The sequence below is a fragment of the Canis lupus genome, chromosome 28 (assembly GCF_003254725.2).
Source record: "Canis lupus dingo isolate Sandy chromosome 28, ASM325472v2, whole genome shotgun sequence".
Classification (NCBI taxonomy): Eukaryota; Metazoa; Chordata; class Mammalia; order Carnivora; family Canidae; genus Canis; species Canis lupus.
In genome coordinates this window covers 18,782,830-18,810,613 of record NC_064270.1, presented here as the reverse complement: position 1 = coordinate 18,810,613, position 27,784 = coordinate 18,782,830, and the positions used below count along the sequence as shown (strand labels likewise).

The 27,784-nt window shown below is 43.4% G+C and overlaps 1 protein-coding gene across 5 annotated transcripts in view; it reads left to right on the top strand.

Annotated features, from left to right (window-relative positions):
* SORCS1 (sortilin related VPS10 domain containing receptor 1) overlaps nucleotides 1-27,784 on the top strand; it is a 514,957-nt gene that overhangs the window by 446,429 nt on the left and 40,744 nt on the right. For all 5 annotated transcript variants that reach the window (XM_025467149.3, XM_025467148.2, XM_025467150.2 and 2 more), the window contains exons 19-23: nucleotides 7,494-7,680; nucleotides 15,321-15,454; nucleotides 17,613-17,736; nucleotides 24,384-24,496; nucleotides 27,207-27,338. In XM_025467149.3, coding sequence (XP_025322934.1) covers nucleotides 7,494-7,680; nucleotides 15,321-15,454; nucleotides 17,613-17,736; nucleotides 24,384-24,496; nucleotides 27,207-27,338 — 690 coding nt within the window. The remainder of the gene's footprint in view (nucleotides 1-7,493; nucleotides 7,681-15,320; nucleotides 15,455-17,612; nucleotides 17,737-24,383; nucleotides 24,497-27,206; nucleotides 27,339-27,784) is intronic.

Below are 27,784 nucleotides of genomic sequence, written 5' to 3'. Positions count from 1 at the left end.
AGAGCTCAGTTTTGAAGCTGAAGAGAAGCCCATCGAGCATGAATTGAACCAAATATTCAGGAAATACTTTCCCAGCTTATCTAGTGAGGCAGCCTTAGCTTTCAACAATGGTAGCACCTCTTGAAAAGGATACCAGAGAGACCCAGGACTTGCTTAGGAACAGAAGATAGGGCATTTGCAGCTACTTTTTGTCATAGACTGGTGTTGTCTATGCTGCAAGCACTCAGTTTACCATTGTAAAAGAACAGGCTTGACACAGTTACAGCAGTTGATTCTTGGTTATAGTCCTCTCACTCTGTTGAGCATTCACATGGGGCAGGGTCTTTACAAACAAGTTTTGCAGCTAACAGAATTTTATAGAGCCTGGCATATTACACTGGGCTCCTCTTTTATCACTACTTAATGAAGAATTTAATCCATGTTGGCATTCCTCTAAAGGGTTTTGGTTACTGAAGCTTATAAAAGTTTTCTGGTTTCACATATGAGTGAATCCATTCTTTAAGAGCTCCCACTGGGAATGAGGACAATAAAATAGGAGTGCTGAACTTGGAGTTAAGGAGAACTTGGTTCAAACTAATCTTGTGACTGGGGAAATTTTAGCAATCTTTTAGGGTTAAGATTAAATGAGATACTATGTAGAGAGCAGTTAATATTTCTGCCACAGTAAACTTTCAAGAAATGTTCTCTATCTTTTCCCGTAGTGACCACCAGGGGATGTTCTAGAACAATCCTACTTGCATACTTTATATCAGAAGTCATATGCCATAGGGTCGGTCTTACTGAAAAGCACAAGGTGGATAGCACTTCTCCCCCTGAACTTATTTCTACCAGCTGATGAAATCTCTTCTTTGAAAGCCAGAGCTCATTGTACTGTAGTGATCTCCTTTCCTCTTTCTTGTCAAGACTCCACTAACCTGAGTCTAAACTAAGTAAATGTACCTGGAGTAGGGTATGCAAAGAATAGGTGGGTTACTTTTACTTCATGCTCCCCACTCTGCTAAATATTTTTACTTTTTTTTTTTTTTTTTTTTTAAATATTTTTACTCTTAAGATAGAAAGTGCTGAGGCACACCTGGGTGACTCAGCAGTTGAGCCTCTGCCTGTGGCTCAGAGTGTGATCCCAGGGTTTGGGATTGAGTCCCACATTGGGCTCCCTGCATGGAGCCTCCTTCTCCCTCTGCCTGTGTCTCTGCTTCTCTCTCTGTGTCTCTCATGAATAAATAAATAAAATCTTTAAAAAAAGAAAAAAGAGGGATCCCTGGGTGGCGCAGCGGTTTGGCGCCTGCCTTTGGCCCAGGGCGCGATCCTGGAGACCTGGGATCGAGTCCCACATCGGGCTCCCAGTGCATGGAGCCTGCTTCTCCCTCTGCCTGTGTCTCTGCCTCTCTCTCTCTCTCTCTCTGTGACTATCATAAATAAATAAATTTAAAAAAAAAAGAAAAGAAAAAAGAAAGGGCTGAAATATCTGATTTTTGTTTCTGTCATTCAATGCTGCTTAATCATTTTTTTTTTTAATCTTACTTCGTGGTCAAAAAAGCATTAAAAAGAAAAATCTAAAACCAAAGTTGGTTGTATTCCCTCATCAATCTGCTATCAATCTGTGTTACTTCTGGTTATTTCTCGTATACTTAATCAATATTTAAATATTTACAGTAATGGTAGAAATAGAATGTGTTTTGCAATGTTCCTTGCATCATATCGTATTCCACCCAACACCACCCCCTCCTTTTAAAATTGGTGAACTCTCTAGTTCCCCTCATTTCCCCCCTCCCTCTTTTAATCCTACATGCTGTCTCTCACTGCCCCTCACTTCACTTCTCCCCCCGTCCCCGGGGAGTCAGTGTTAACAGACTGGGTTACATTTGCCAGCACTTTTATGCTCATACAAACACACACACACAGTACATATATTGTTATCTGTTGTGGTTTTGTTTTTGACAAAAAAAAAATGGATTTTAATGAAGTCAGTTCTCTACAATGTAGTTTTTGCTACGTGAACTTTAAGATCACTTTCAAGACTGAATTCCAGTGAAGTCTGAGGCAAGCCTGAGCTTTGCTGGGCCCCGACTCTGACGTTCCTATCTGCAGTGAGTCTATAATGCCTTCAGGAATGTCTCGGAGTCTCATTTTTGGATGAGGCTGCCAGTGTTGAGTTACTGTAGCATTTGTTTTCCCATTTTTCTCCCAAGCCACATTGCAAGAACTGATAGGTTCACACACCTTCCATTCCTCGGGTTAATCTTGGCTCCTTAGTGGCCACTTGATATATTTGTTTTTCTATTACCGAAGTCAGTGCTTCCCTTGGAGAATCCCCATATGGATTTCATGTGGCTTTTGTGCTTTTCTTGGGCACATCTTTTGAGCTAATATTCTCAGTTCTATATCTATATCAGGGCAGGTGACAAAAGGGCAGTAGGTCTAAAAAATTTTATATGACAGTTTAGATTTTTGCCAGCCTAGGTGCCATTTTGGGAATGATGACTTGTGATTTATTAAGTTAAAGTAACTCTCAATTATACAGCACGTTTTCCTGACTACTGAATTATGAATACCTGTTGTTCCCCATATTCTCTGTCTTCCTTATGGCTTGAACACAATATGCTTCACTAGAGGGAAGACCTCAGAATACAGTGTGGCGTTCATGCCGATCCATCTTTCCACTTCTAAACAAAGCTGTTGTGAGAGGCGGAAAGAGTCAAAACCAGGGATGGAGTCTGACAAGAAAAGAAAGTGATGCCTTGCTTTTGTTCTCACCTTTAACTCTGAAAGGTATTACAAGTAACTTTTAATTAAAGAAGCTCACCAAGGACCGAGCTGCATGGATAAAGTTAAACCACAGATCATCTTAAACTTTTCCTTCAGCCTCACAGGATGCCTCAGGGGACTGCTGGCATCCTGCTTAACCTGCCTTTGTCCCAGTTCTCCTGGGGGAGCAACCAAAAGCACATCTGCTCTTGCTCTCTCCCTGGAGTCCTAACAGCCAACTGAGATAATATATAAGAAAGCACTTGGATGAACAAGCAGACATACGTATTCAAAATCTACTGAATGGGAGGGATCACTGGGTGGTGCAGCGGTTTGGCGCCTGCCTTTGGCCCAGGACATGATCCTGGAGACCCGGGATTGAGTCCCACGTCGGGCTCCCGGTGCATGGAGCCTGCTTCTCCCTCTGCCTGTGTCTCTGCCTCTCTCTCTCTCTCTCTCTCTCTCTCTCTGTGTGTGACTATCATAAAAAAAAAAAAATCTACTGAATGGGAAAGAGTGACCTGAAGGCACCGTGTTAGGTACTGAGGATACACCTAGTAAGGACACATCTCAGCACCCAGGAGTTTATACAAACTACTCGGGTACTAGTCAGCAACTTGTTTTCCTGCAGAAGTTAACGAACCTTGACTACATGCATTGTGGATCTTTTGTTTGTAGTTATGCACCAGTCACTTAAAAACGAGTTTAGTTCTTTCATTCTTTCTTTCATTAATGCCCCCTTCACACTTAGCATCCTAAAACATCCTACAGAAGTGTTGCCCCCACATCAAAATGGAATGTGGTCACATCAGCCTGTGTTGAGTGGTCCTCATCTTCAGATAGATTAAATGATGAGAAAACCTAATATTCTACAATCTGATCCCAAGGGACAAAACCTGTGGTGCAACCCAGCATCTGCTGTGGACCTTCTCAGACCACAGCAGGACCAACCCAAGATCTTCCCCAGAGGCCCTGAGGAAAGGGGGCGTCTTGGGTGGTAGCTGGGCACCAGTATGTTTTCTTTTAATTTCTATAAGAGGTAATGATATCAAAATCTGAGATTCATTGGTTTCAAAACCAATAAACTATGGGAGTTAATTTTGACAGGAAGGTACGTATAATTTCCTGTTGCAACTCATATTTCAATCTACCATCATCTACCCTGAACTACCCCTAATTAGCTTCCCAGAATACTTGGGCCTCCTTCCAATTCACCCTCCATATTGTAACCAGAGTGATCTTTTTGAATTAAAAACATCATCATGCCATCTTCTGCTAAATCTCTGCTTAAAACACTTTAATGGCTTCCTACTGCTCTTAGGAAGAAAATGAAAATCAGAAACTCAGCCACGATTTCTAAAATGTCATTTTCTCCCCTTCAGTCTGATTTCATAACCTGTTCCCACAGTGTCTTTATCTTCAGCTTCCTATGACTGTACTATCCCCCTTCTGCCATAGGTCCTTCTGGTTCCCTCTGTCACCATTGCCTGAACTCCTTACGTTCATCTCACTCACTTGTGTCCTTTGTTTGATTAAGTTATTTCTTTCCTTAAGATCATCTCAGCTCAGATATAACTTCTGGGAATCTTTCCTTGAAGTTCTCAATCAAATCATGTTTTTAGCTCTCTGCCTTTCCCTACTGTGCAACTTACAATACCGTGTACTTTCTTTCATATCCTCCCCTGTAAAAACATTTTATTTATCTGTGATTATTTCATCTGTCTCACTTAGTAGTCTAGAAGCTCATGAAAGCCCAGACCATATCTGTTTTGCTTGGTTTGTTATAATTTACTTGCCATCATTTTCCCATGTCATGCCTGACATAAGATAGACACTCAATAAATATCTGCCAGTTGGCTGATTGGTTGGTTGGTTGGTTGGTTGGATGAATGAATGAATGACCAGAAATCCATGGTGATCTAGGACTTAGGCTCTCTTGCCTTTGATCTCCTTCCTATTCTCTGAAAGGAGTTGCCATCCCTGTTTCAGATGATAATTACAGCCCAAGGAAGTCAGAGGCTGATGACTGATGAGCCCAAAAAAGATGCATTGACAGCCGTGTTAGGCTTGTGAAGCACCTGAGAGCCTCTGAAGGCAAAAGCATGACATCTAGTTTGTTTCACTTGAGTGGGCAAAGCTGCAACAGCAGGGATGAAATCCTCTGCCTTGGCCCCTTGATGCTTTTGTCTCCTGTGCAGAGAAGCAAGCCCAGGGGCCTGTATTCACATCAACAGAGCTTCCTAATACCTGACCGACTCTAAAAGCATGACTCCTCTGAAGGCAGCTCTACTGCTAGAGCAGTCCCAACATTGTGACTCCCCTCTCTCACCTGCTACATACACGGGGAACCTTGTCAGGATGGATAATGAGGAATACTGTCAGGCCAGAGAGAATAGCATGACACACAGTGGACATCCAGACAGAGCTTGGGAGGACTTTTAGGTAGTGGAAAGAGATCGAAGTCCAGGCCCACCAAAGCAGACTGGTGAATACCAGACAGAAAAAGCCAGGCAGGGAGACTTGAGGGCAGCCCCAGCCAGACTTTTCCCAGGTGTGTGGGTAGCTGCTGTCACTTGTGGGGGCTGACCTGTGAGCCTCCCCTCTGTGCTCTTGCCCATGGTGACCCTTATGTCATGTCTGCTCTCTATTTCTCAGTATCTCTCTCTTTGCCCCTCCCTGCCTCCTTCCCTCCCTCTTTCCCCTTCCTCCTCCCTCACTTTCTTCCTCTCCCTCCTCCTCTCTCCTCCCTATCCTCCCTCCCTCCCTCACTGCCTCCCTTTCTCCCTCTCCCTCTCTCCCTTTTTCTCCTTCCCTGTTCACTACCCGTCCCCCTCTCAGAAATGATATTGCTTGTTTTATTCCGTGGCTAACCCAGGTAGTTATTCCTGTATTTTGCTCAGATACTCGTCCCAAAAAATGCGAGTAGATTTTAAGGTGGTTTCTTCCTCTGTGCCTGTACCTGGGTTTGGCTGGCAGCAACTCTGTGGACAATCTAGAAAACAGGGGAGAACTGACCAGAAATGGCACTGAGAAATTGACCAGTCTGATTTGTGCAAATGAAGGACAAGTCAGAAAGAATGGTTGACATTTATGTTTATTGGTGAAGGGAATTCAAATAATTACACACTGTCTGGGCTTGTGGATCATTGCTCTTGTAGTTCTGAATGGAGTTTCTTTGTCCCACCCGACATGTCCTCCCAGAGAGTTGGCCCCTGAGTACACCCCCCTCCCCGCCCCCCCCCCCCCCCACACACACACAATGCTTGGCTGGGCATAGATCAGAAGAGTAGGTCACAGAGATTCATAGAATTTGAACTGCTTTTCCTTTCCCTGTGAATTAATCTTTTAAATGTCAGCATTTTAAACTTGGCCTTTTCAAAAAATATGATACCATATGAACCTTACTTAATCGAAAATACTTTTTTTTACTTCAAAGGGTTTTTTTTTTTTGTATGTGTGTATATATGTATGTTTTTAGGGCTTTTTCCTCCTAAAAATGGGAAAAGCTAACAAAACAAGAGGAACTTGATAAAGGATGGGCTGCATGAGAAGGAAGCTGGTTTCTTTAGGAATCTCCAAAAGTGTTTTTCAACAATCACTTTTTCAACAATCTCCAAAAGTTATTCCAAAAGTGTTTTTTTTACAGGTGTGGGATTTTGGAAAGCTGACTTTTATCCTTCTTCTCCTTGCCTCCCATGGGAGGCAATTTAGAATTGTATGATTCCAGTCCTGCTGTAAAAGGAGTATGGCACGCCTTTTAGAGTTGCATGGTTTTGACAGTCATTTTTTTGATCCAGATTTTTACAGATGACTAATTAACTCACATGTTGTATAACAAACCTTTGAGTTAAGACATCTATGCCCATTTCATAGATGAGGTAACTGAGACCCAAGGAGTCTGCATGAAGCCTGCATGTTAATGGCACCCTGGGATTCAAGCCTGGAGGAGCCATCTGTGCTTTATCCATCTATAATGAATGAAATGCATGTCCAGAGAGATGGATTCACATCTAGGTCTGCTGCTAACCTGCTGTATTAACTTTGATAATTAAATCTTAACATACTAAATAAATAAATAAATAAATAATAAATAAATCTTTCCATACTTCAGTTTCTCTACCTATAAAATGGGCAAGCATTGCCTATTTTTCTCTCCCCACTAAGATTCCATGAAGAATAAAATGATAACATTTTGATTGCACAAAATACCAAAGTATAAAAGAATTAACCATCATTGTCTTAAATAATGATAGGGTTGAGTCCAATGTCATATCAGGTATGAGGTAAGGTGTCTTTTATATTTCCTCTAACATAGTTAGGGAACCAGAAATAAGAATGGGATTCAGGGGTCCTGAATATATGGGAAGGGGTCTATGACCATGTAAGGGAAGCTTAATCTCTAAAGCTGTGTGTGGACACCTTTTATTCATGTGAATGATAACAGTATAAACAGATGCCTCAGGGAAATTGAATATCAAATTGGAGCTGATTATCAAACACTTAGTTTTCCAAACCTTGAAACTTTCGGATGTCGGTGCCCTTCACGTTTGGAGAACATCCATCTTGGTGAGCTCCTGTCTGCCAGGGACTGTCACAGAGATTCTATCAGAGGCAGACAGATGCTCCCAGCTGTCGGAGGGAGCCAGAGTCTGCCTTTAGCCCTGAGCCAGGGAGCAGAACAAGCCCCAGCCTCTGGAGGGAGGCAGCCAGCACCAACTCCCCTTCTCTGATGGTGGGCTGTTTTTCAGGGTGACGTCCAGAGGACACTCATCCAAGTGGATTTTGGTGATGGCATCGCAGTGTCTTATGTCAACCTCAGCTCCATGGAAGATGGGATCAAACACGTCTATCACAACGTGGGCATTTTCCGAGTGACCGTGCAGGTGGACAACAGTCTGGGCTCTGACAGCGCCGTCCTGTACTTACATGTAACTTGTATGTTATTACTGTTGTTGGTTTATGACATATTTAAAATATTGCATCCTTTTAAAGTATAACCCAAAGTTTCATGTCTAGAAGCAGCTCACCAGTTATCTCTAAGGAGATGGGGAAGGAGAAGAAGAGAGCCAAGCAGGGAGAAAGTACAAAGAAAGTCAGGGAGTGGAACTTGAATAATCCTAGAATTTGTGTTGCTTGAAATTATGCACGCTGTACATACTGTGCCTTTTCCAGGGGCCTCCGAGACTGCATACCTGGGTCTGGGGGCTGGGCCAGAGCAGCTTGCTGAGCTCTCTGATTGCATGTGAATTTGCCTTTTTTTTTCTTAATCAAAACCATTTGAAAACAATTTTCACATATGGCTCAATCTAATACAATGAGAATTAGCGCAAGTGATGGAATTTCTACCCATCTAGTTATTCTTCTCTTTTCATGATACATCTCACTGTTTATAACACTTCTAAAGACTTTTGCTCCTTTTTGTAAAGTATTTCCTGTTGTTGTTTTTTTTTTTATATGTTATGTTTGGTGTTAGAGGGAAGGTGATGTTGAGAGAGGGAAAGAGCTGCATTTAGAAGTAATTCCAAGAAGTGTTGAAGTGTTTGTCCCATCAAGGAATGTAAAGATGTACTAAATATGGGGAGATTGTGACAGCTTCTAAGTTCTGTGTAGTACAACTGTGTGCCACAAATGCCTCTTGTGGCAGGTGTGTGAATGTCCCCAAACAGGCTTAGGACTTGTTTCAGTTGCTACAGAAATGCTTTGCTTTAAAATAAAAGTAGCTGTGTGAAGCCCCAGTGACCTAATGGATAGGGTGCTGGCCTTCTAAAATGAAAGTAGCTCCTTCTATGAATGGCCTTGTCCAAATTAATTCTAAATTCTAGACCAAGAGGATTAAGGCTGGGCCATATTCCATGCCTCTTACCTGCATCTTGCACACTGAACTGAGTATAGAACATACCAACTAGAATCTTTTTTTCTTAAGCTACGGTGGTCCAGTGGGAGGACAAGACTATTTAGGGAGTCCCTGAGCAATTGTTCATTACCGACAATTCCGGCAGTATTAGTGATTCTTCGTCTTTCTCTCCCACACATTCATGACAAAGGTGCTTTGAAGAAACACATCCTCCCTTCTTTAGGTTTAAGCAAATCCTCACAAGATTCCCAACCTGCATGGTTCCTCCTGCGTCTTTTCAGCTAATGTTTATTAAGCAATTACTATGTGCTGGGCCTTAAGCTAAGCAAGCTCTTTACCTGTATGATTTCACTTTTCAAAATAACCTGATGAAGAAGGCACTATTAGAAACCCTCATTTACCCAGAACAGTGGGCATCAGAGGGCTTGAATAATATATTTGAAATTGAAAAAAAAAAAAAAAAAAAAAAGGAAATTGCAGCCTACAAAGCCAGGCTTTAGATTCAGGTTTGCCTGTCTCTTGATCACTAAGGTTGTTGTCAGTGACAGTACTTATCTCCAACAGCCTTGTCCCCTCCACTTTGCAGATTGTCCTAAAGGAGCATGAGCAACTTGCTATACAGCTACATAGGTTCAGGGGCACATTTCATAGGCTCCCTTCCTGCTGACACCATGGCTACCCTCACCTCCAGGGCTGACCTGTATGGACTTTCTGGAGTTGTCTCTTTCTAAGAAATAATCTTCCTTACTAAGTAACAGTCAGCAAATCTCTCAGAAATACATCACCAACGTTGGTTATTGGTAGCAAAACTAACAACATAAACGCCAGTACATTGGCTGAGAATGGCCACCTACCTAGCATAGCAGCCTGTCATATCCTGACTTATTCTACAAGGGGGATTTTTGTTTGAGAGCTGCTCTCCTGAAGAATTACGGTGATTTTGCTCCATATCTTGCATATGTATGAAACATCTTCCACACTCTAACTGTATGTGAATACTGATTTCAAATTCAGCAGCTTTTTGGTCTCTGTTTCTCAGGCTCTCCCATAGATCATCCACACCTTGCCCTCCTGGTCACCCTTTGGATTCTTCCTCACCTGGAAAAATGATCATATCCCTTGAGGGCTAGTTCTCTACCCTGGCCCTCTGCTAGGTTTGCTCACCCCTGGGAAGGAAAACAGCACAAAGATCGGAGGTTGCTGAAGCCAGGACTTCTAAAAGAAATAAAGCTCTTTGTTCTTGTTTTTTTTTTTTCCTCATTAGCCTAGTTGAGTGGCTCGGCAGTTTGACTTTCACCCTAGTAGCAGATGATCTATAATGGAAAGTTTTGTGTTCCGATTTTAATTTTGTTAGCCTCATCTTAGGTTAAGTGTTTGGATAAGCATACTTCATATAATGGAACCCCTTCCTAAGCCTAACTTTGGGCCTAAGAATTAACTCTTTTGTACTAACTGTATCAAAGCAGGACTCCTTTGCCTCACCTGACACCTCTACCATGACAAGCATGTCTTTCAGATGGAGAAAGCAAAGATTGGAGAAGTACTTTCTCTTTGACACTGTTTTACACTTACAGGGAGTCAGAACAAGACTATAATTGATCAACATTCCCCCAGACCTCAAACCTGAAGAGGATCATGGCAACTTTTGGTGCCACAGTGTGGGGGGAGAGGGGTTTGGGTGGTCTTTTTAGAAAAAAACAAACACTCAATTGAATGGGAGTTGTTAGGTACAGATGCTGGCCTGGACTCCCAGCCAACTCACTCCATTTCTCTGAGCTTAGGTTTTCTCCCCTGGCATGTGAGGAACACACATCTTGTTTCTCAAAGGTTCTTTCCAGCAAAATATGCTGTGATCTGTCAACTAGTAAAGCTTGCTTTTCCACCATCACAAAATAACATGTGTGTTTCTATTTAGTGGGTTCTAAGCAGCAGTTCTTGGTTCCCTTTGTCAAGCCTGCCCTCTGCCTCTCTCACCAATACCCCTTCCCTTTTGCTGCAATTCACCCCCAATGCCTGACTTGATGGCATGCTCTCTCTGTACTCTCCAGGTCAGAAAAGTGACTTCGTTCCAAATCAGAGGGTTTTTTAGTTTTGGTTTTGTTTTTTAATATGGGTTTGCAAAGGTTATCAGAAACAAATGGAGATGATGTGCCAGCTCTAATGTTTCCAGGAGTGGGCCGGCCTTTCTCACTGGGAGGCTGGGTAATCTGTTGTAGCCTGACATTTGGAAAGTCCTTGGGGATAGGATTTACTGTGCTCTGCTAGTTTGCAAACTAAGGAGACATGTGGTGCAGCCAGTGTTGCCTTTGGCTGGCGGGGCAGGAGGTAGAATTTAGAGGACATGCAGATTTCTGCTCAGAAAGCCACCCCACCTCAGCAAGTCTTGCAGAAAAAAGTCACTGAAAACTATGCAAATTTGCAGAATGGGAGATTAAAAAAAAAAAAAAAAGATTATACGGATTTTCTAGTTCTTCCCATCTCTTCTCTCCAACTACCTCTCTACATAGGTAGATGTCTTTCTGTTCCTATCTTACGGTAAATGGATCATTTTCTTGATCAATTTTTGTGGCTTTACAACTTTTCATATGATTATTATATTGGCCAGAGAATGTCAGACTTGAGTTTTGTAAAGTGTGGTTTAATGAGTCCCCTGCCCCAGAATCACATGATAAAAATGTAGTGTCCTGTGCCTTCTCCCAGACCTGCTGAATGGGAATTCCTAGAAGTATGCATCATAATCTGCCTTGAACAGTTTAGTATAATCCTTATGTATGTTGAAGTTTAAGGAACTCTGCTTTAGGACCTCATCTTTATTCTTTGAACTACTTTTATTTCTTCTAGACGCTCTTAAACATTTCAGACAATCAGCAATGTAACGCATACACAATATTTAATTTGGTGGTCAAAGGAAGTCTCCAAAACAAATGGCAGAGCAGTCATTACAGTCCAGAGCAATCATTACGTGTGTGCATACACGTGTGCACGCACACACACACACACACACACACACACACACAATGTTCAGCCTCACAAACATCAGCTGCATCCTGTAGCACATTAAGGCTAAACAAGAAAAGAGGAGGGAGACCCAATTCACACAAGTATTTTCCCAGTTCCCTCACCCACCTAGCCAGGAAGATTCATATGGAGTGATGCAGCGCCACCTGCCGTCCCTTTTGTGCATCACAGGCACCTGTCTGATGGAGCCACATCTGCTGGCTTGTTCAGCTCTGGATTTAGTGCAGCCAGCCAGCTGAGGGCCTTCAGGGGCTGGAGTTCCACTTCCACAACTCACTTAGTGCAGACTGCACCTTCTGCACATAGAAGAGATGCTTAAAAGATAGGCTTTTGGGCAGTAGGAACTAGGTGTGTTAAACACATGAAAATTAAATGACTACAAGAGGACAAGGTGAGAATATGAAAAGTAAATCGCACATATTTGAATGAACGTGTAATGTACAAACATGCAAGAATGAATTCATACGAGCACACATATGCATCCTCCAGGGCCTACAAGCCGATATGCTGTATGTCCTGAATCCTTCTTAGATCTCATTGGCTTCCACTCTTTCCCTCCATTTCTCCCCTGCAGCCACTGGGGCTTTCTTGCTGTTCAAACTTCCTCTGCAAGATCTTTGCACTTGCTCTACCCTCATCCTGGAGCATCACAGGTAGTATGTGGTGAACTCCTTCAGTTTATTCAGGTCACTGCTCAAATGTCATTCCTCCTGAGAGACAAAAATAGCACCTACCTCTGCTCTATGTGTTCAGTGCCTGCCTCCCTCCCTCAATAATACATAACCTCCACCAAGTACCAGGTGTCTCGAGCACCTAGAATGATGCCCGACATGTGGCAACACTCCAAAACTATTGAATGAATTAATGACCACATTTCACTGAAAAGATCCCATTTTTGTTATTAACAGGACACACCGGCACCATTCTTATTTTGATGTTCTGACTGACTTTAAAAAAATATTAAATACTAATGTGAGAGAGACAAAAATGCTGAACCCCTTTAGAATGGAACTGGCATGTCTAAGAGAGCTTATCTAGTCCTTGCATTCTAGCGGAGTCATTCACTCAGATCAGGGGAGACAGGAAGGACATTCCAGAAGCCTGGTCACTGGAGCGGAGACTGAAGGCTGGCAGGTGCCCTCAGAGAGGTGTCTAAGCCAAGACTGCAGGGGAGAACAGGGCATAGCCTGCTGGAGCAGACCGAGTGATAGGGAACAGCAAGAGCCATGTAAGAAATGAGAGCATGTGTAAAGTGCATTTGCTAATGCCTGGCATGTATTTAAGTGATCGGTAGATACTGACTCTCAATAGCTCTTTTGTGAAGATGGGAAAGATCTTTTTGAGCATTTGTCAGCTGGCCAGAGCATGGGCTTTAAAATCAAACTACTTTGGCTCACACCCTGGAATTGATGTTTCCTAGCTTCATGACCTTGGGAAAGTCATTTTCCTCTGTTTGTTCTTCTCTAAATGGAAGCGATAGTAGTGCCTACTTCATGAGGTTGTTGTGAGGAGCAAATGAGAGTAAAAAGAGTCATTAGCAGAATATGTGGTACACGGTCATCACTCAGTAAATGCTGCCCTTTTATTAGTACATTGAACCGTTCTGACTTATGAGCAACTACTTCTTATCATATGGCTTATAAGCCAGAAAATCAATTCTGTTCTGTATGCTGGTCACCAAGCCTCTAATTCGATGAAGAGCGAGAAGCACAGACAAAAGCAGAAATGAGAAATTTTATCATCTACCCAACAAACATTCGATTATCTGCTACATCTCAGGAACTCTTCTAATCTTTTTATACCCAAAGATAGGAGAAACTCTTACCCTCCAAAAGTTTGCAGCCTGTGTTCTCTGTCTCACAAATTTTAGATCAGTATGTGTTAACTATCGTCATCATTATTAGGTAATGGGAATTTTAATTTTGAACAAGTGAGTAGTCTGATCAACTTGGCTTTCTAGAAACATCACTCTCACAACACTTTGTGGTATGAAAAGGTACATAGTCATCACCATATATCGTATGAACGTATAATGTGTCTACTCAGACAAACACACATATGCATACTTCAGAGCCTACAAAACAACATGCTCTGTGTCCTGAATCTCTCTTAGATCTCATTGGCTCCCTCTGTTTCCCTCCATCTCTCTACTGCAGTCACTTAGGCTCTCTTCTCTTCTGCAAACATGGAGAACCATCTCCCCCTCAAGGTCTTTGCACTTGCTCTACTCTCACCCTGGAGTGTATGTTTTATTCCGGGTGCTGAGGACCCTGGCAGTTGGTGCAGCTTATCTATTACTTAGGAATGCAGGCACTGAACACGTAGCCAGAGGGTGGATTATTAGTGTGGGGGCAGGTTGGAGGCAGGAAGATCTGTGCGGGTCATGACAGCCCAGCTGCATGAGCCAGGGAAGGAGTGGAGATGGTGAGGGGAACTCTAACTGAGAGATATTTATGAAACCAAGTTATTGATTCCCAACATAGACTGGATGACAAGGAATAAGGAATCCAGATTGACTTTCTGCTTCTGGGTTGGTCCCCTGGATAAATATTGGTTTCATTCATCAAGATATGGAGAATACAGAATGCGGGGGAAATAATGAATTTCTTATTCATTATTCAACATCTGGCTTCTAATTGAGTCCCGAGTTAAGTAGGTGGTTTTTGAGTTCTAAGCATGTCCTTTATAGTTGAAGGCCAGGGTGTGGATGATATTACTCAGCACAATGCTGAGTATATGGTGGGAAAAAAAGACCAAAGTATATACCCTTGGAAACACGTTAAGTGGTGATTAAATCAGATGGAAAGCTATCACTTTCTTCTCCACTTCATGGAATAATGATGGGATGACAGAATTTTGCCACATTCACCTCAAAGGAAACTGCATTTTGCCTGGGAGAAGCAGCTCAAAGGGAAGACCAGGGGTCAGAGGAAGAGCCCTACTGGTTTTCTGTGAAGAGGGTACTCATAGCTTTGTGGGTTTGGGCATCTGATTAAGGCTTCTGTCTAATGGGCCTCCATAGGTAGAATCATCCCCTTTTTTAGTTGAATACATCTGAGAACCACAGAGCTGCCTCTCCTTGCTCACACATATGTGGTCCTGGACAAGCTGAACTCAACACCAAACAGTTTGAACCAGGTAGTGTTACATATACTCATGCAGAGGGACACTCACACATGCTCTCATACATAAAAATACAGATTTACACATATATAGATCTTTACAATGCCAACAAAGCCTCAAGAATAATTACATCTAAAATGGTTTGGGGATTTGTTGCTGTAACCACCACTGCCACCAGCTCCTGCTGTCACCACATCCAGTCCATGAGGTTTTCATCATCCTGGTTTACCACCATGGGTTTGACCTCTTGGAAACACTTCATATCTTCCTTTGAATTCTCATATTATGCCTGTTCATTTGAGGACTTCATAAATTACTCGTATTTTATTTTAAGTTTCACACATAAATAACTCAAGTTTTAGGCCTAGAAGAAAGATCAGTAAATAGAAAATATTGAGACACAATGGGTCACATTATATCTTTTTTCTAAGGTAGGGAAAGCCCCTTGGCACCTTCCATAGGGAGTATGACTGATGTTTTGGAGACTTCCAGAATGAATATGTATTCTCTTCAGAGCAGGAAAGGTGAAGCAGAGAAAGCTCTTCCTTCTCTATGCCTCGTCTTTTCTCTTATGCCTCAGGTCCCCTGGAGCATGTACACCTGTCTCTTCCCTTTGTCACCACAAAGAACAAAGAGGTCAACGCGACGGCAGTGCTGTGGCCCAGCCAAGTGGGCACCCTCACTTACGTGTGGTGGTACGGAAACAACACCGAGGTAGGTCAGCCTTCCACACAGGATCCCTTGGCACCTCAGCTCAAACTGGCTGAGGAAATAAAGGAAGTGAAAGTGACTATGGAACTCAGGAGTCTAGGGGTAGTCCTAGCTTCGGGGACAGCAGGCTCATAGTGCTCCAGTAGTCTCATCCGTGTGTTCCTTTTATCCCTCTGTCCCCGTCTCACCACGCCACCTCTACGCCTCATCTCTGCCTTCCTCTATGTTCGCCTTCTTCTCCAGTTGGACTTCCCTTTGCAAAGACCCTTAGCAGCAGCCTGAGCTTTATACTCTCACAGCTGAGCAGAGAACATAAACTGGCTTTAACAGAAGTTTGAAAAGAAGTCCCAGAATGGAGCATTAGTGATCTCGCCTTCCCAGGGCTGGGTGGAAGAAGAGGTGTTGAAGTCAGCCTCCTTGGAACCACATGGACTAAGAAATGGTCCTCAAAAGGAAAAAAGCCAGTGGATACCAGATGGTCAAAAGCAACAAAGACTTGTTTATTACAACCCAGCCCCCGTGCGGCCCTCCTCATGTGGCCTCTCCTTTCTCTCAACTTCACCCTTTATGTTTTCCCAAAACATGCCCCATGAGCAAAAGTCAGCAGCAACTCTAAAACCAGCAGAGGCCTTAAATCTTATTTACTCTAAGTCCCTCATTGTGCAGATAAAAAAGTCAGGCGGACAGACATGAAGTGGTTTCCTCCTGCCTCATTCGACTGCTTCATGTGGAGGCCAGATCCGAGGCCTTCCCATACCTATGGGGATTTTTCTTGCCCTCCTACCAGGCCGCAAGCTCTGTTTTGAATTTCCTCCATTCTCAGGGATTAGTTTGCTTCTATATATCAGTTCAGGCGGTCCAGTCTAAAGCCCCCACAAAGGGCACTTACAGGAGTTGCTCAGGATTAGAAGGCTTCATCTTTCTCCAGCAGAGCTGCTCTCTTGAACTTGGTGACTTTGCTCTTCAAATACAGTGCATCTTCTTCTGATACAAATCTTTTTCTACCCCAGAGCTGAGTGTTGGCTTTAACTAGAGACATAATTTTGCACAGGCCCAGAGATGAAATCTCTTCTGATGCCAAACCTGCTACATGCCTGGCAGAGGAAGGAAACTCTTCACCTCTACTGCTAATTTAACTCCTCTAAAAAGAAGGCTTCCTTATTATTTCTTCTGAAATTATGCATATAAATTTGGCCCACATTGGGCCCACTACCTACAGTGACAGAAGAGAAATCTAAGTTATTTGCCTAAAATCTAGTGCTAGGAGGTGAATATACTAAAGAACTTTCTCCTGTGTCTCCTTTTTAAATGTTTTTTGACCTTACAGGAGAAAACCAAATTCTCAACAGATTATGTTGAGTAGACTTCTTATGTCTTGTGCTGGGCTTTAGTCTTCCCTCTGCCATATAGGGAGTTACATGAATTTGGATTTTAAAATTAATTAAGAAAAGAGAGGAAAGAAATGTTTATGGGGAATGAGTTGAGGGAGGTCAATAGGCTAATTATCTTTTCCTCCAGGACCCCAGTGTCCGATTATATTACAGGCACTACTCCAAATTGTTGTGGGTTTTTTTTTTTTTTTTCCAGCCCTCAAACCACTATCCAATTAGTACTTGTTTCCATAGCAGCTACTTCCAGAAACTGCTGATAGGGCTTCTCAGAGGGGCCAAGCCACACAAGGCCACTCCAGTCCAACTAGAACATTCTTGGTGTGCATGGTTGCTGTGTTCCATTGTCATTTTCTATGAATAGTAAACCCTGGAGATGAACGACTGGAAGCCTATAGATTTTCTTAAATCTTAAGATTTGCTTAAATCTGGGTTAATATGAACTACCTGTTTTCATCTGATTTGAGTATGAGATCTATCCCACCAGTGAGCAAGACCTATCAATCTCAGCAGCCCTGAATCAGGATGACACCAGAAGAAAGGTGTCACATTCACAAGGGATGGGCAGAGTCATGTGGGGTCATGGCTCTCATAGCTCCTTTCTGGCCTGGACTGGAGTTGATGGGGAAGCTCAGATGGAGCCAGTTGCACTGAGACACACCAGGAAAATCCTGTGCCAATTTAACTGGCTTGTTGGTGGCTCCAAGCTAGTGGCTATCTCTTCTGGAACTGAACGGTTGTCCACTCACTCTGTATACCCTCACCTATTTTAGCCTCTGATCACCCTGGAAGGAAGCATATCATTCAAGTTTACTTCTGAAGGGATGAACACCATCACAGTGCAGGTGTCCGCTGGGAATGCCATCCTGCAAGACACAAAGACCATCGCAGTGTATGGTGAGTGCCCCTGTGCATCAAGCCCTGGTTGGACCCAAGCTCAGATGAGGCGATGTGCTTGTAGGGTACCAGAAGCCACCAGGCCTCTACCCAGAGAACGGAGAATAGTGGAGAAAGAGCCGAGTCAGGTCTGGTCTCGCCCTCTGGGAGAGATGTGGTTCACCAGCACAATTATGGTCACAAGACCCCGAGAGCATTTATAAGTTTGTTTTCTGCAAGTGGCTCAGGTGCACATAGGGCAACTCTACCCTCACTCACCTGAAGTGGGGCAGAATGAGTTTCATTACGGGTAAAGCTACTTCATTCCATTAGTATTTTTATGGTGTTCGAATAACTAAAACCCATTATAAAAAAAAAGAGTTGATATTGAGGCTTTTTTTTTTAAGTTCAACTTTTAAGAGTCTTGATTATTAAGAAGAATCTCTCAGTATCTAAATATCCTGAAAATCTCTTCCTCAAATATGTATCTCACACACACACACACACACACACACACACACACACACAAAACAGACAAACAAACCCTGCTGGATTAAAAGCGATGGAGGCCCCAAATAAGCAGATGTCACATATTGCCAGAGATGGGATATGAGTTTGAAAGAACAACTACACAGAAATCTTCTAATCAGTGGGGGAAGTTAAATATAGTCAGTATTGCACAAAATGAAAATTTACCAAAGTGGAAAGGTAGGATCCCCAGCTGAAAATGAGGGATTAAGAGCAGTTTATACAAATTGGATCTCATTTTGGTAATTTTTCCCTGCCCAGGAAGATAAGTTTGCACTGAGTATTATTAGTGGATAGTAAGAATGTAAAATTACGCATCATGGAAAAGTTAAAAAAAAAAACAACAAGAATTTAATATAAGAAAGATGAATGCTGTGCAGAGAAAGAGTAAAAGGAGGAAGGATGAGACAGAGACTGAGACAGAGACAAACTAGCCAGTGGTCCAAATAATCAGTTGCCCCAGTCGCAAAATCCTTGATGCAGGTTCTGCTTTTTCATTTCTCATTCTGCCAACGTGACCTTCAAATTCAAAATGTAATTTGTAAGCAACTTTGAACAAGTTTGAGGACAATGTTCCTCCCATGCCAAGTGTTACATTCACAATATCTCCTCCCTCCTACCTCCTCCTGCCCCATCCCCCACCCGGGCCCCCTACAAGAGGCTCCATAAGCCCAAACAGTAAGTGAAAGCAAACCAGGGCTCTGGTTTTCCTCACAAGGTCCCATCAGTGAGGAGACCTCTCAGCCAGGTGGCCAGAATGGAAGAGAGCTTTCGCTTCTCTTTCCTTCCCCATCTCCTTTCTGTGCTTTGGGAATGCACCTGAATCCTCTCAGCAACCCTAGCATAGGGTAGGTGATGTTATTCCTCTCCTTACTTCGGTGGGGCAGGCAACTTGCCCCAGCTCATATATGGTGGAGCTGGGCTCCTCACACGGTCCATCTAGACACAGGCCCCATGCTCTGAAATTACCCCACTAACCAGCTCTCATGTCTGTTCCATGTGAGGCTCTCCTTCCTGGATATCCTGGGTGTCACTGACAGGCACTGACCGATGATTCCCAACACATGCCCTCTTGATTAAACCTATCAGTCACCTCATCAGAACCATGGAGAGAACATTAAACCCAGAAGGTTTGGGGGCTTATCTGGCCCATCCCATCATTTCACAGATAGGAGATTGTAGCCCAGAAGTGGGAAATCACTGCTTTCAAGTCATTCTGCTCTTCAGTGACAGCTCTGGTAGTAACAGTGATGGTAGTGGTAGAAATTAACATTGACAAAGGCCTTATCAGCATCTGTTCTAAACACTTGATAAATAGGACGTCTTATTGAATCCTCTGAGCAGACTTATATGAGAAATATGCTATATTTACTCTTATTTTACAAATGAGAAAATGTGAGATAACTGTAATAAACAAATAGAACCTTAGAATTGAATCCAGAGGTAATATTTCTAACGACCTTGCTCCCTCACCAGGCTTAGTTACTGCTCTTCCTAAAATGTCTTGAAAGGTGTCCTCCAAGAGTGGATCACTCTCTATCAGATGAGTTACCTTCACTAAAAAAACAGTTTCTTCATCCAAAGCTTAAGCAAGGAAGTGGTCTTCCCTCCTAAAACCAAATTTCTGAGCAAACATCGTCAATTTGTCTTCAGTCAGATGAAGTGTCAGAGTTTCCTATGTATTACTGGAAAATCTTAATGACATGTGTGACCTATTAAAGACAAATTATATCACACAGAGTTAAACAGGCAAGATTGATCTCAACTAAAACAAAAGTCAGGAATAGTTTTCTAAAGATTTTATTTATTTATTCATGACGCAGAGGGAGAGGCAGAGACAGAGACAGAGGGAGAAGCAGGCTCCTGCAGGGAGCCTGATGCTGGAGTCGATCCCTGGACCAGGATTACACACTGAGCCAAAGGCAGACTCTCAACCACTGAGCCACCCAGGACTCCCAAAGTCAGGAATATTTTTAAACCCTGGGATGACCTAGTGGAAAAGTACTGGAGGAATATGGGAGTGAGGGGATTATCAATGTGATTAGATCATCTGTGTTTGTTAATTGGTGCTTATGGAAATTAGGCACCTACCCTCTAGAAGACAGAGGTCCTATCTCCTTCCCCTCCACTCCCTTTCTAGCATACATGACAGTAGTATATCAATCTTACTCTTTTATTGAGATACAATCAACATATAACATTATATTAGTCTCAAGTGTACAACATAATGATTCAGTATTTGTAGATATTGTGAAATAATCACAAGTCTAGTGAACCTCCAGCACCATATGTAGTTACAATTCTTTTATTCCTTATGATGATAAGTTTTAAGATCTACTCTCTTAACAATTTCAAATATACAATCCAGCCTTAATAATTATAGTCACCATGCTGTATATTATATCCCCATGACTTATTATTTTATATCCAGAGGTTTGTACCTTTTGATCCCTTCACCCATTTTGCCTGCCTTCCACCCCCACCTCTAGCAACCATCAGTCCTCTGTATCTGAGATTTTGGTTTTGCTTTTGTTTTTAGATTCCACATGTAAGTGAGATCATACAGTATTTGTCTTTCTCTGTCTGATTTATTCCACTTTGCACAGTACCCTTAGGGTTCCTCCATGTTGTCACCCAATGGCAGGATTTCTTTTCATTATGGCTGAATAACATTCCACTCTATGTATATACCATACTTTCTTTATCCATTCATCTGTCTATGGATAATTAGGTCATTTCCATATATTGACTATTGTAAATAATGCTGAAACGAACATGGGGTGAAGATATCTTTTCAAGTTAGCATTTTTGTTTATTTTTAGTAAATACTCAGAAATGGAGTTCTTAAATAATAGGTAGTTCTATTTACAATTTTTTGAGGAACCTCCATACTAATTTTCTCTCTTTCTTAATGGTTACATTTCTTTTTTGTTGGGGAGGGGAGGATTTTATTTATTTGAGAGAGAGAAAGGGGAAGAGCACAGAGGCAGAGGGAGAGGGAGAAGCAGACTCCCTGCTAAGTAGAGAGCTCTACATGGGGCTCTGTCCCAAGACCCCAAGATCACGACTGGAGTGGAAGGCAGACACTTAACCCACTGAGCCACCCAGTAGCCCTCAATGGTTACTTTTCAAAAAGGTGGCTCCCAGGTCCCTGAGAAAGATGTTCCTGGGTTGGAGAAGATGTGTATCTCAAAAGAACAGGGAAGGAATTTACAATTGCAGGTTTTCTAAAGTAAATGCTATAAGTAAAGGGAGGTAAGAGACCTGCAGTCAGGAAGAAACTTGTCTAAAATTTAGTTAAGCTGAGGGGAACAGTGAGGCCATCACAGGCAGGGGAAACATTGTCCACTCAAACCCACAAAACAGACTGTAGGAAAGAAAATCTAGTTTGTATCATTTTCTTCCTTTGCTTTACGGCAAAGTTTGCTCTTAAATACAAAAAAAGAAAATGTAAATGTGAGAATTCATCTGCCTCAGCAGTTGCAAATGCACACACAGAGTTGGCCCTTGAATAACACAGGTTTGAACTTTAAGGATCGTTTATACATGGATTTTTTTTGGTAAGTATATATATACATATATATAAAATATATATATTTTAAAATATATATTATATATAAATTATAAATTATAATTATAAATTATATATAAATATGTTTTTGGTACAGTACTATAAATATATTTTCTCTTCCTTATGGTTTTCTTAATAACATTTTATTTTCTCTAGCTAAGTGTACTGTAAGAATACTGTATATGAAGCATAACATAGAAAATATGTGTTAATTGACTGTTTATGTTATCATTATGTCTCCTGGTCAACAGTATGGTATTGGTAGGTAAGCTTTTGGAGAGTCAAAAGTTAAATGTGGATTTTCAACTACTGGGGTGAGGGATGGCATCCTAACCCCCACATTGTTCAAGGCTCAACTCTTCATGTGTGTGTGTATTTATGTATTTATTTATCACTGGTGTTTACCTTTTTCAGTGTTCCCACATGTATCCCCTGTTTGTTGAGTAAACATAGGTATAGCACGCCTGTGTCCTGCTATTGGGCATGCTAAGTTATTACAGAGAGAGCTGCATGGTTTTTCTCTCTCTTTCTTTTTTTTATTAAGATAAACAGCTTCCCTTGTAGTGAAGTTTCTATGATTTAGTAAGAGGTTCAGGGAAAGGGAAAGTGACATTGGTTTATATCTTTAAAGTGAAAAGTTAGGGCTGAGTGGGTGATACCTTTGTGCTCCCATTGACCATGCTGCTAAGTAAGATGCATTTCATTATTCTCCACCAGAACCAAAGCGGTGATATTCACACAGGTGACCAGTATCTCATAAAATAGTCAAGCTTCGAAAAATATACCTTTGAAATAGGCTAACTGCCATAATACGCTCCTTATAATTTAAGAGTCTTCAAAGCCTGTGTCTGATACGTCTTTAGCGTTGTTAGGAAATGCGCAAGTGGGCTATTATGTTTCCCGAATGTATAATCAGCATTGCCGATGTCACTGAGCCCCTACTGAAGCATGAGGACATGCTTAAAACAAGAAAGAAATGTTTGTTGAATAAGTAAATGCATAAATTACAGAGAGCCTCCAGTGTAACTTGTGTATTTATTTATTTAACAAACTTCTTAATTAAATGACTAGATAATGATCAAAAACCTACCATGTGCTGGGCACCATCTCACGGGGCCAGGAACATGGTCTTCCTGGCCTCATTGACCTTTTATTCCCGTGTGGGAGACAGACATTAAAGACAAAATCAGTTAAGTGGCAAGAAGTATGAAGATAACAGATAGGGTCATATGATGAAGGGCGTCTGACGTAGCAGAAGGGAGGATAACTCAGGTTGCTAGTGGCAGAGGTTTCTCCCGGGAGAGACTGAATGATGATGAGAAGGAGCTGACTGTGCTGTATCTGGGAAAGTGGAAATGCACTAACACGGGAAGGAACACGGCAGCACGGAAGAGCATGGGGATGGATATGGTCGTGCTACACCCAGGAACCTCAAGATGTGAGGTAGCAGAGAAAATCTGGCCCAGCTTATGTGGACTAGGAAAGCTGTGGTTAGGAAGCTGAGCTTTTATTCTGAAAGCCATGTGGAGCCACTAGCAGATTTTAGGGCAGTGACATGACCTGACTGGTACTGGGCTGGGCTCTGAAACCCATCGCTCTGCTTGGGCCAAGGCCACTCCTCCCATGTGCTGATCCCAGCTAATGACCTAAATGCTACAGGGACATGAAAGCAGACTCATTCCTGATGCTCAGGGGACTCCTCCGTCACTGATGTGGGCACAGAGACCCCCAGCCAGTCCTGCTGAGCCTTCCTGACACCACAGGGTGGTTACCAAGCCTTCCTCCCTGTCTTCCATAAGTGTCATGAACGCTTCTCCATGCTGCAGTGTTCCGTGCTCCTCAGGCTTCCCATATTCTCCTCATAGGACCTCTGCTTTGACAATCCCATCCTACTTTCAGGATGACCAAGACGGACTCAGAGGCCACAGAGACAACGAACAAATTCTTTGAGGGAAGGAGTTTAAAGTTCCATGAAATAAAACTCCATTCAAACAAAACATAGCAGTAGAATGACTCTCATCATAATTATAATCATGTAATCATATAATAATAATGGTATAATCATACAGCGATAATGGGAGTATGTGCACAACACAGTGGTGCCATAACAAGGAACACTGCATCATGGCAGGAGAGATTATGCCATGGGGAAGTGCTCCAACTAGAGCTTGAATAATGTGTGCAGGGCAGGTAGGAAGGATGGGTGTTATACAGGTAGGAAGGATGGGTGTTGTACAGGGGGACAGTGTGTGCAGAGGCCAAGGTCACAAACCTGCAGTGTATTCGGGGCATTCCGAGGCTCTTGTGTCCTGGAGTGCTCAGTCTAGAACTAGGACCAGTGGGGAAAGGCTGCAGAGCGAGGCCTGGGCCAGACCTAGGGCTCTGGTTTAGAAAATGAGGGCTGGGACAGACAGCAGATTTCAAATGGGATATCCAGTTTGCCTTCTGGAAGGTTCCCTTTGGCGAGTGTGGAGGGAAAGGGCCCTTTAGTAAGGCTTTGCATAAAATGTAACACACTTTTGAGAAAACCACTGGACTCTCCATAATCACCCTCCTGTTGTATCCCCAGAGGAATTTCGATCTCTTCGCCTCTCCTTCTCTCCGAACTTGGACGACTACAACCCTGATATCCCTGAGTGGAGGAGGGACATCAGCCGAGTCATCAAAAAATCCCTGGTGGAGGTGAGTGCAGGCAGGTTCTTCTCTCGCCGGAGCACATCTCTCTATCCTCCAAGAGCTGCATGGCGAGGGAGCCTTGTGCAAAGACTGCTGGGAAGGGCTGGAGCCCACCGGAGGTCTGGCTAACCCCCTGCTGTCTGCATGGCCAATCCTGCATGGGCAGATGCAGCCGAGATGCTCTGGGTGGAGGGATGAAACTGGGATCAAACACATGGCCCTTGTGCCTTGTGAAACTTTCCTCCTGCCTTGAGAAGAAAGACAGTCATCTTCACAAGGCATGTTCTGGATCAGGTCACTAGCAAGTGTACAATCCGCCACTGTTCCCAGGACTGATGGGACGCAGCGTGAGTATACCTAGTGAGAGCAGCCCTGGGCTCCAGCCTGGCCGGCAGTGAGCACTCAGCCCTGGATGGTCAGTCATCTCTCTCTGTCCTAGTTGTTTCAAAGGCATGTCTCTCCTGCCACAGCCCCAAGAGGAAGGTATTATTGTCCTCATTTTGCAGGCAAAGCAACTGAGGTTCAAAGAGGTTAAATAACTTGCTTAGGTCTCACAGCCGATAAGTGATGAAGGTATTGAATTGAAGCGAAGGGTCTGAGTCCAGTGACTGGGATTGAACACATAAAACATGGTCCCCTGTGGTTTCTGGGAGAACACCAAGGCGGTGAAGCTTAGCCCTGTCTGAGTAAGTATCGCTGACAGTTTGAGAAAACACTTTCTTTTAGGCACATCACCCCCTACATACTCCACTTTCATGAGTGAGCAGAGAAACAGAATATCTGCTCATGGAGCTGCTCAGATTTATTGTACAAACCCAGAAAATCAGAGATGAGCTCTCTCTCCCCAGGGCATCTTCTTAGCCTAACAGGAAAATCAATTTAGGGTGTTTTATACATTGTTTCCTGTACCCAGCACATGATGCCTTGTGACACAAAGCGCTGATGGGATAAAAGCATTCAGATAATGCCTGCTCAGAAAACAGATCTCTACATCCAGCCCGTTGGCAAAGGGCTAGCCTTCCCCATTCTCACGCCATGCTCTTTGTTGATATTTATTTCACACTTAGAGTATTCCCAAACCTCTCCTCGGTGCTTTGTATTATTCAGCACATTTAATCACAGAAGAAGTAGCTTATGACGCAGCCACTGTAATCATTCCCATTTTGCAGATGAGGAAAGTGAACATGGAGACTTCGGCTGTTCTGTCCACAACCACACTGTTAAAGGTCAAACCCGGGAGTCAGACTACCCTCGTGGTTTCCTAACCTCTCCAGTCTGTGGCCATCATTTGGTTTCTCACATGGGGAAACAGGGATACGTGGAACTGTGGGGTGGAGAACTGCCGTCTTCATGCACCTCTGCGGAAAGGCCACCTCACCTTTGCCTTCGTGCCTCGTCATCCACCACCTCTGTGTGGCTAAACACCATGGCCCCAAGGGGACGCAGCTACTAGACTACAGGCCCCCCAGAATAGATCCTTCTGCCCTTGGAGCTGTTTGTCCCTGGTGTGACAACTGGTTTCTCTCCTGTGCTGTCCAAGAGAGATGACTGACACCCCTTGATGAGTCCACAGTCCCCTTCCTTCCATCTGTAGTGTTTTAGGCATCCATGTCCCTACAGACCTCCCAGGTAGCTGCCCCATTCTCCCGGGTGATTTATCCACCAGGCATTAGCTCAGCAGTGACCCGTCTTCCAGGATGCTTTCTCTTCACATTTGTAGCCTAGGGAACACATCCCCTGGGCCTCTACCTTTCCACCAGCTGTCCAGAGGCTAGAAATTACTGCTCATCAACATTTCCAGGCTGCTGTGTACCATAATCAGATAAAGGCAGAATAAACAGTTTGGCTCAACATCTCTCAGGACAGGGTATGATAGGGTAGAGCGAGTCGATTCCTTCCAGCTTCAAAGGCTCCCTGTTTACCCCATCTCAGGAGGCAGCTGAGCCAGCCCCTAGTTCCTAGGGTCCCACCCTGTCTTTGAGATGAGCATTTACAATTGGCTACTTCCTTAAGCCCTGAGGTACCGTACTGTCAAGAGGACTCCAATAAACCCTACAAGAGGTACAACTTGGGGCCAATTTATTTGCAGTTTTCTTCCTTTTTACTGTGTAACAGAATTGGATGTAAAATCAGTTCCCTTTACCTCATCCAATGGGGTTTTTCTGCTGATGTTTCACGATGAAATCCTTAATCAGATGTCATTGAGTCAACAGGTTTGCATATAATGAGGATGATTCAGATACAATCTCTGAGTTTAAAATCTGGAAGGGCCATAAAACAGAATGTTAGCTGTGATAGGGGCTCCTGCATGTGAAGTGTCAGGCGAAGGGAGGCAGTAGAGCACTGCTTAAGAAGAAAGGCTTCGTGGTCAGACCAAAGTTCCAAACTCAGCATCACCACACGCTACCTGGATGGCCTTGAGCCACTGTTTAACCTTCTTGCATCTGCCATCTGTGCTGCGGCAGAAATAGAGATGCAGCACCCACATCCCTGAGGGAGAAATCAGTATCCTAGCCCCTGGTGGTGCCATTGGCACAGGCTTCCGCTGCCTCGCCCCACGTCATGGCCCAATCCAGGAGGCTCACATCCTGCCTGCCTGCCTACCTGCACACCCCACCCCTGGTGTCTCTGTGCCGCCCTCCTGCCCACTGAGTACTCCATGCGTTCTCACCAGCTCTTCCTGTGGGACTTACATGAGCTTCTGTTTCTCCCTCAGGCCACAGGGGTCCCAGGCCAGCACATCTTGGTGGCGGTGCTCCCTGGCTTACCCACCGCCGCTGAGCTCTTTGTCTTACCCTATCAGGATCCGACTGGAGAAAACAAAAGGTCAGCTGAAGATCTGGAGCAGGTGAGTCCCCCCCAGGTGACATTCAGCTTCCACAGCCAGCTGAGCCACACCCCCTGCTGGGGCCTCACCACCCGCAAGCAGCAACTCTGAGCCCCTCTGAAGGATATGGCCTTGAGGGTGAGGGTGCTGGCTATTTGTGGAGTCCTCGACTCTGTTGTCCTCTGTTTCTCATCCACAGTCTGCTGATACTAACTACGGCTTCACCACAAAACACGTGCAAGTGTGGTTATTGTAGGCAGTGGCTAACCTACTCAGAATATATCTCCACACTGTAGAGCATTTACAATGAATTCGATAAATCTATAGGACAAACTGTCCAAGATATTAACAGGGGAAAAAGGCAAGTTGCCGAATAATACATGGAAGTTGAACCCATTTATTCCTTCTCTCACTTCCATCACGAGTGTCATTAGAATCCAATGATGTGCTATGCATATTGTTTTTAA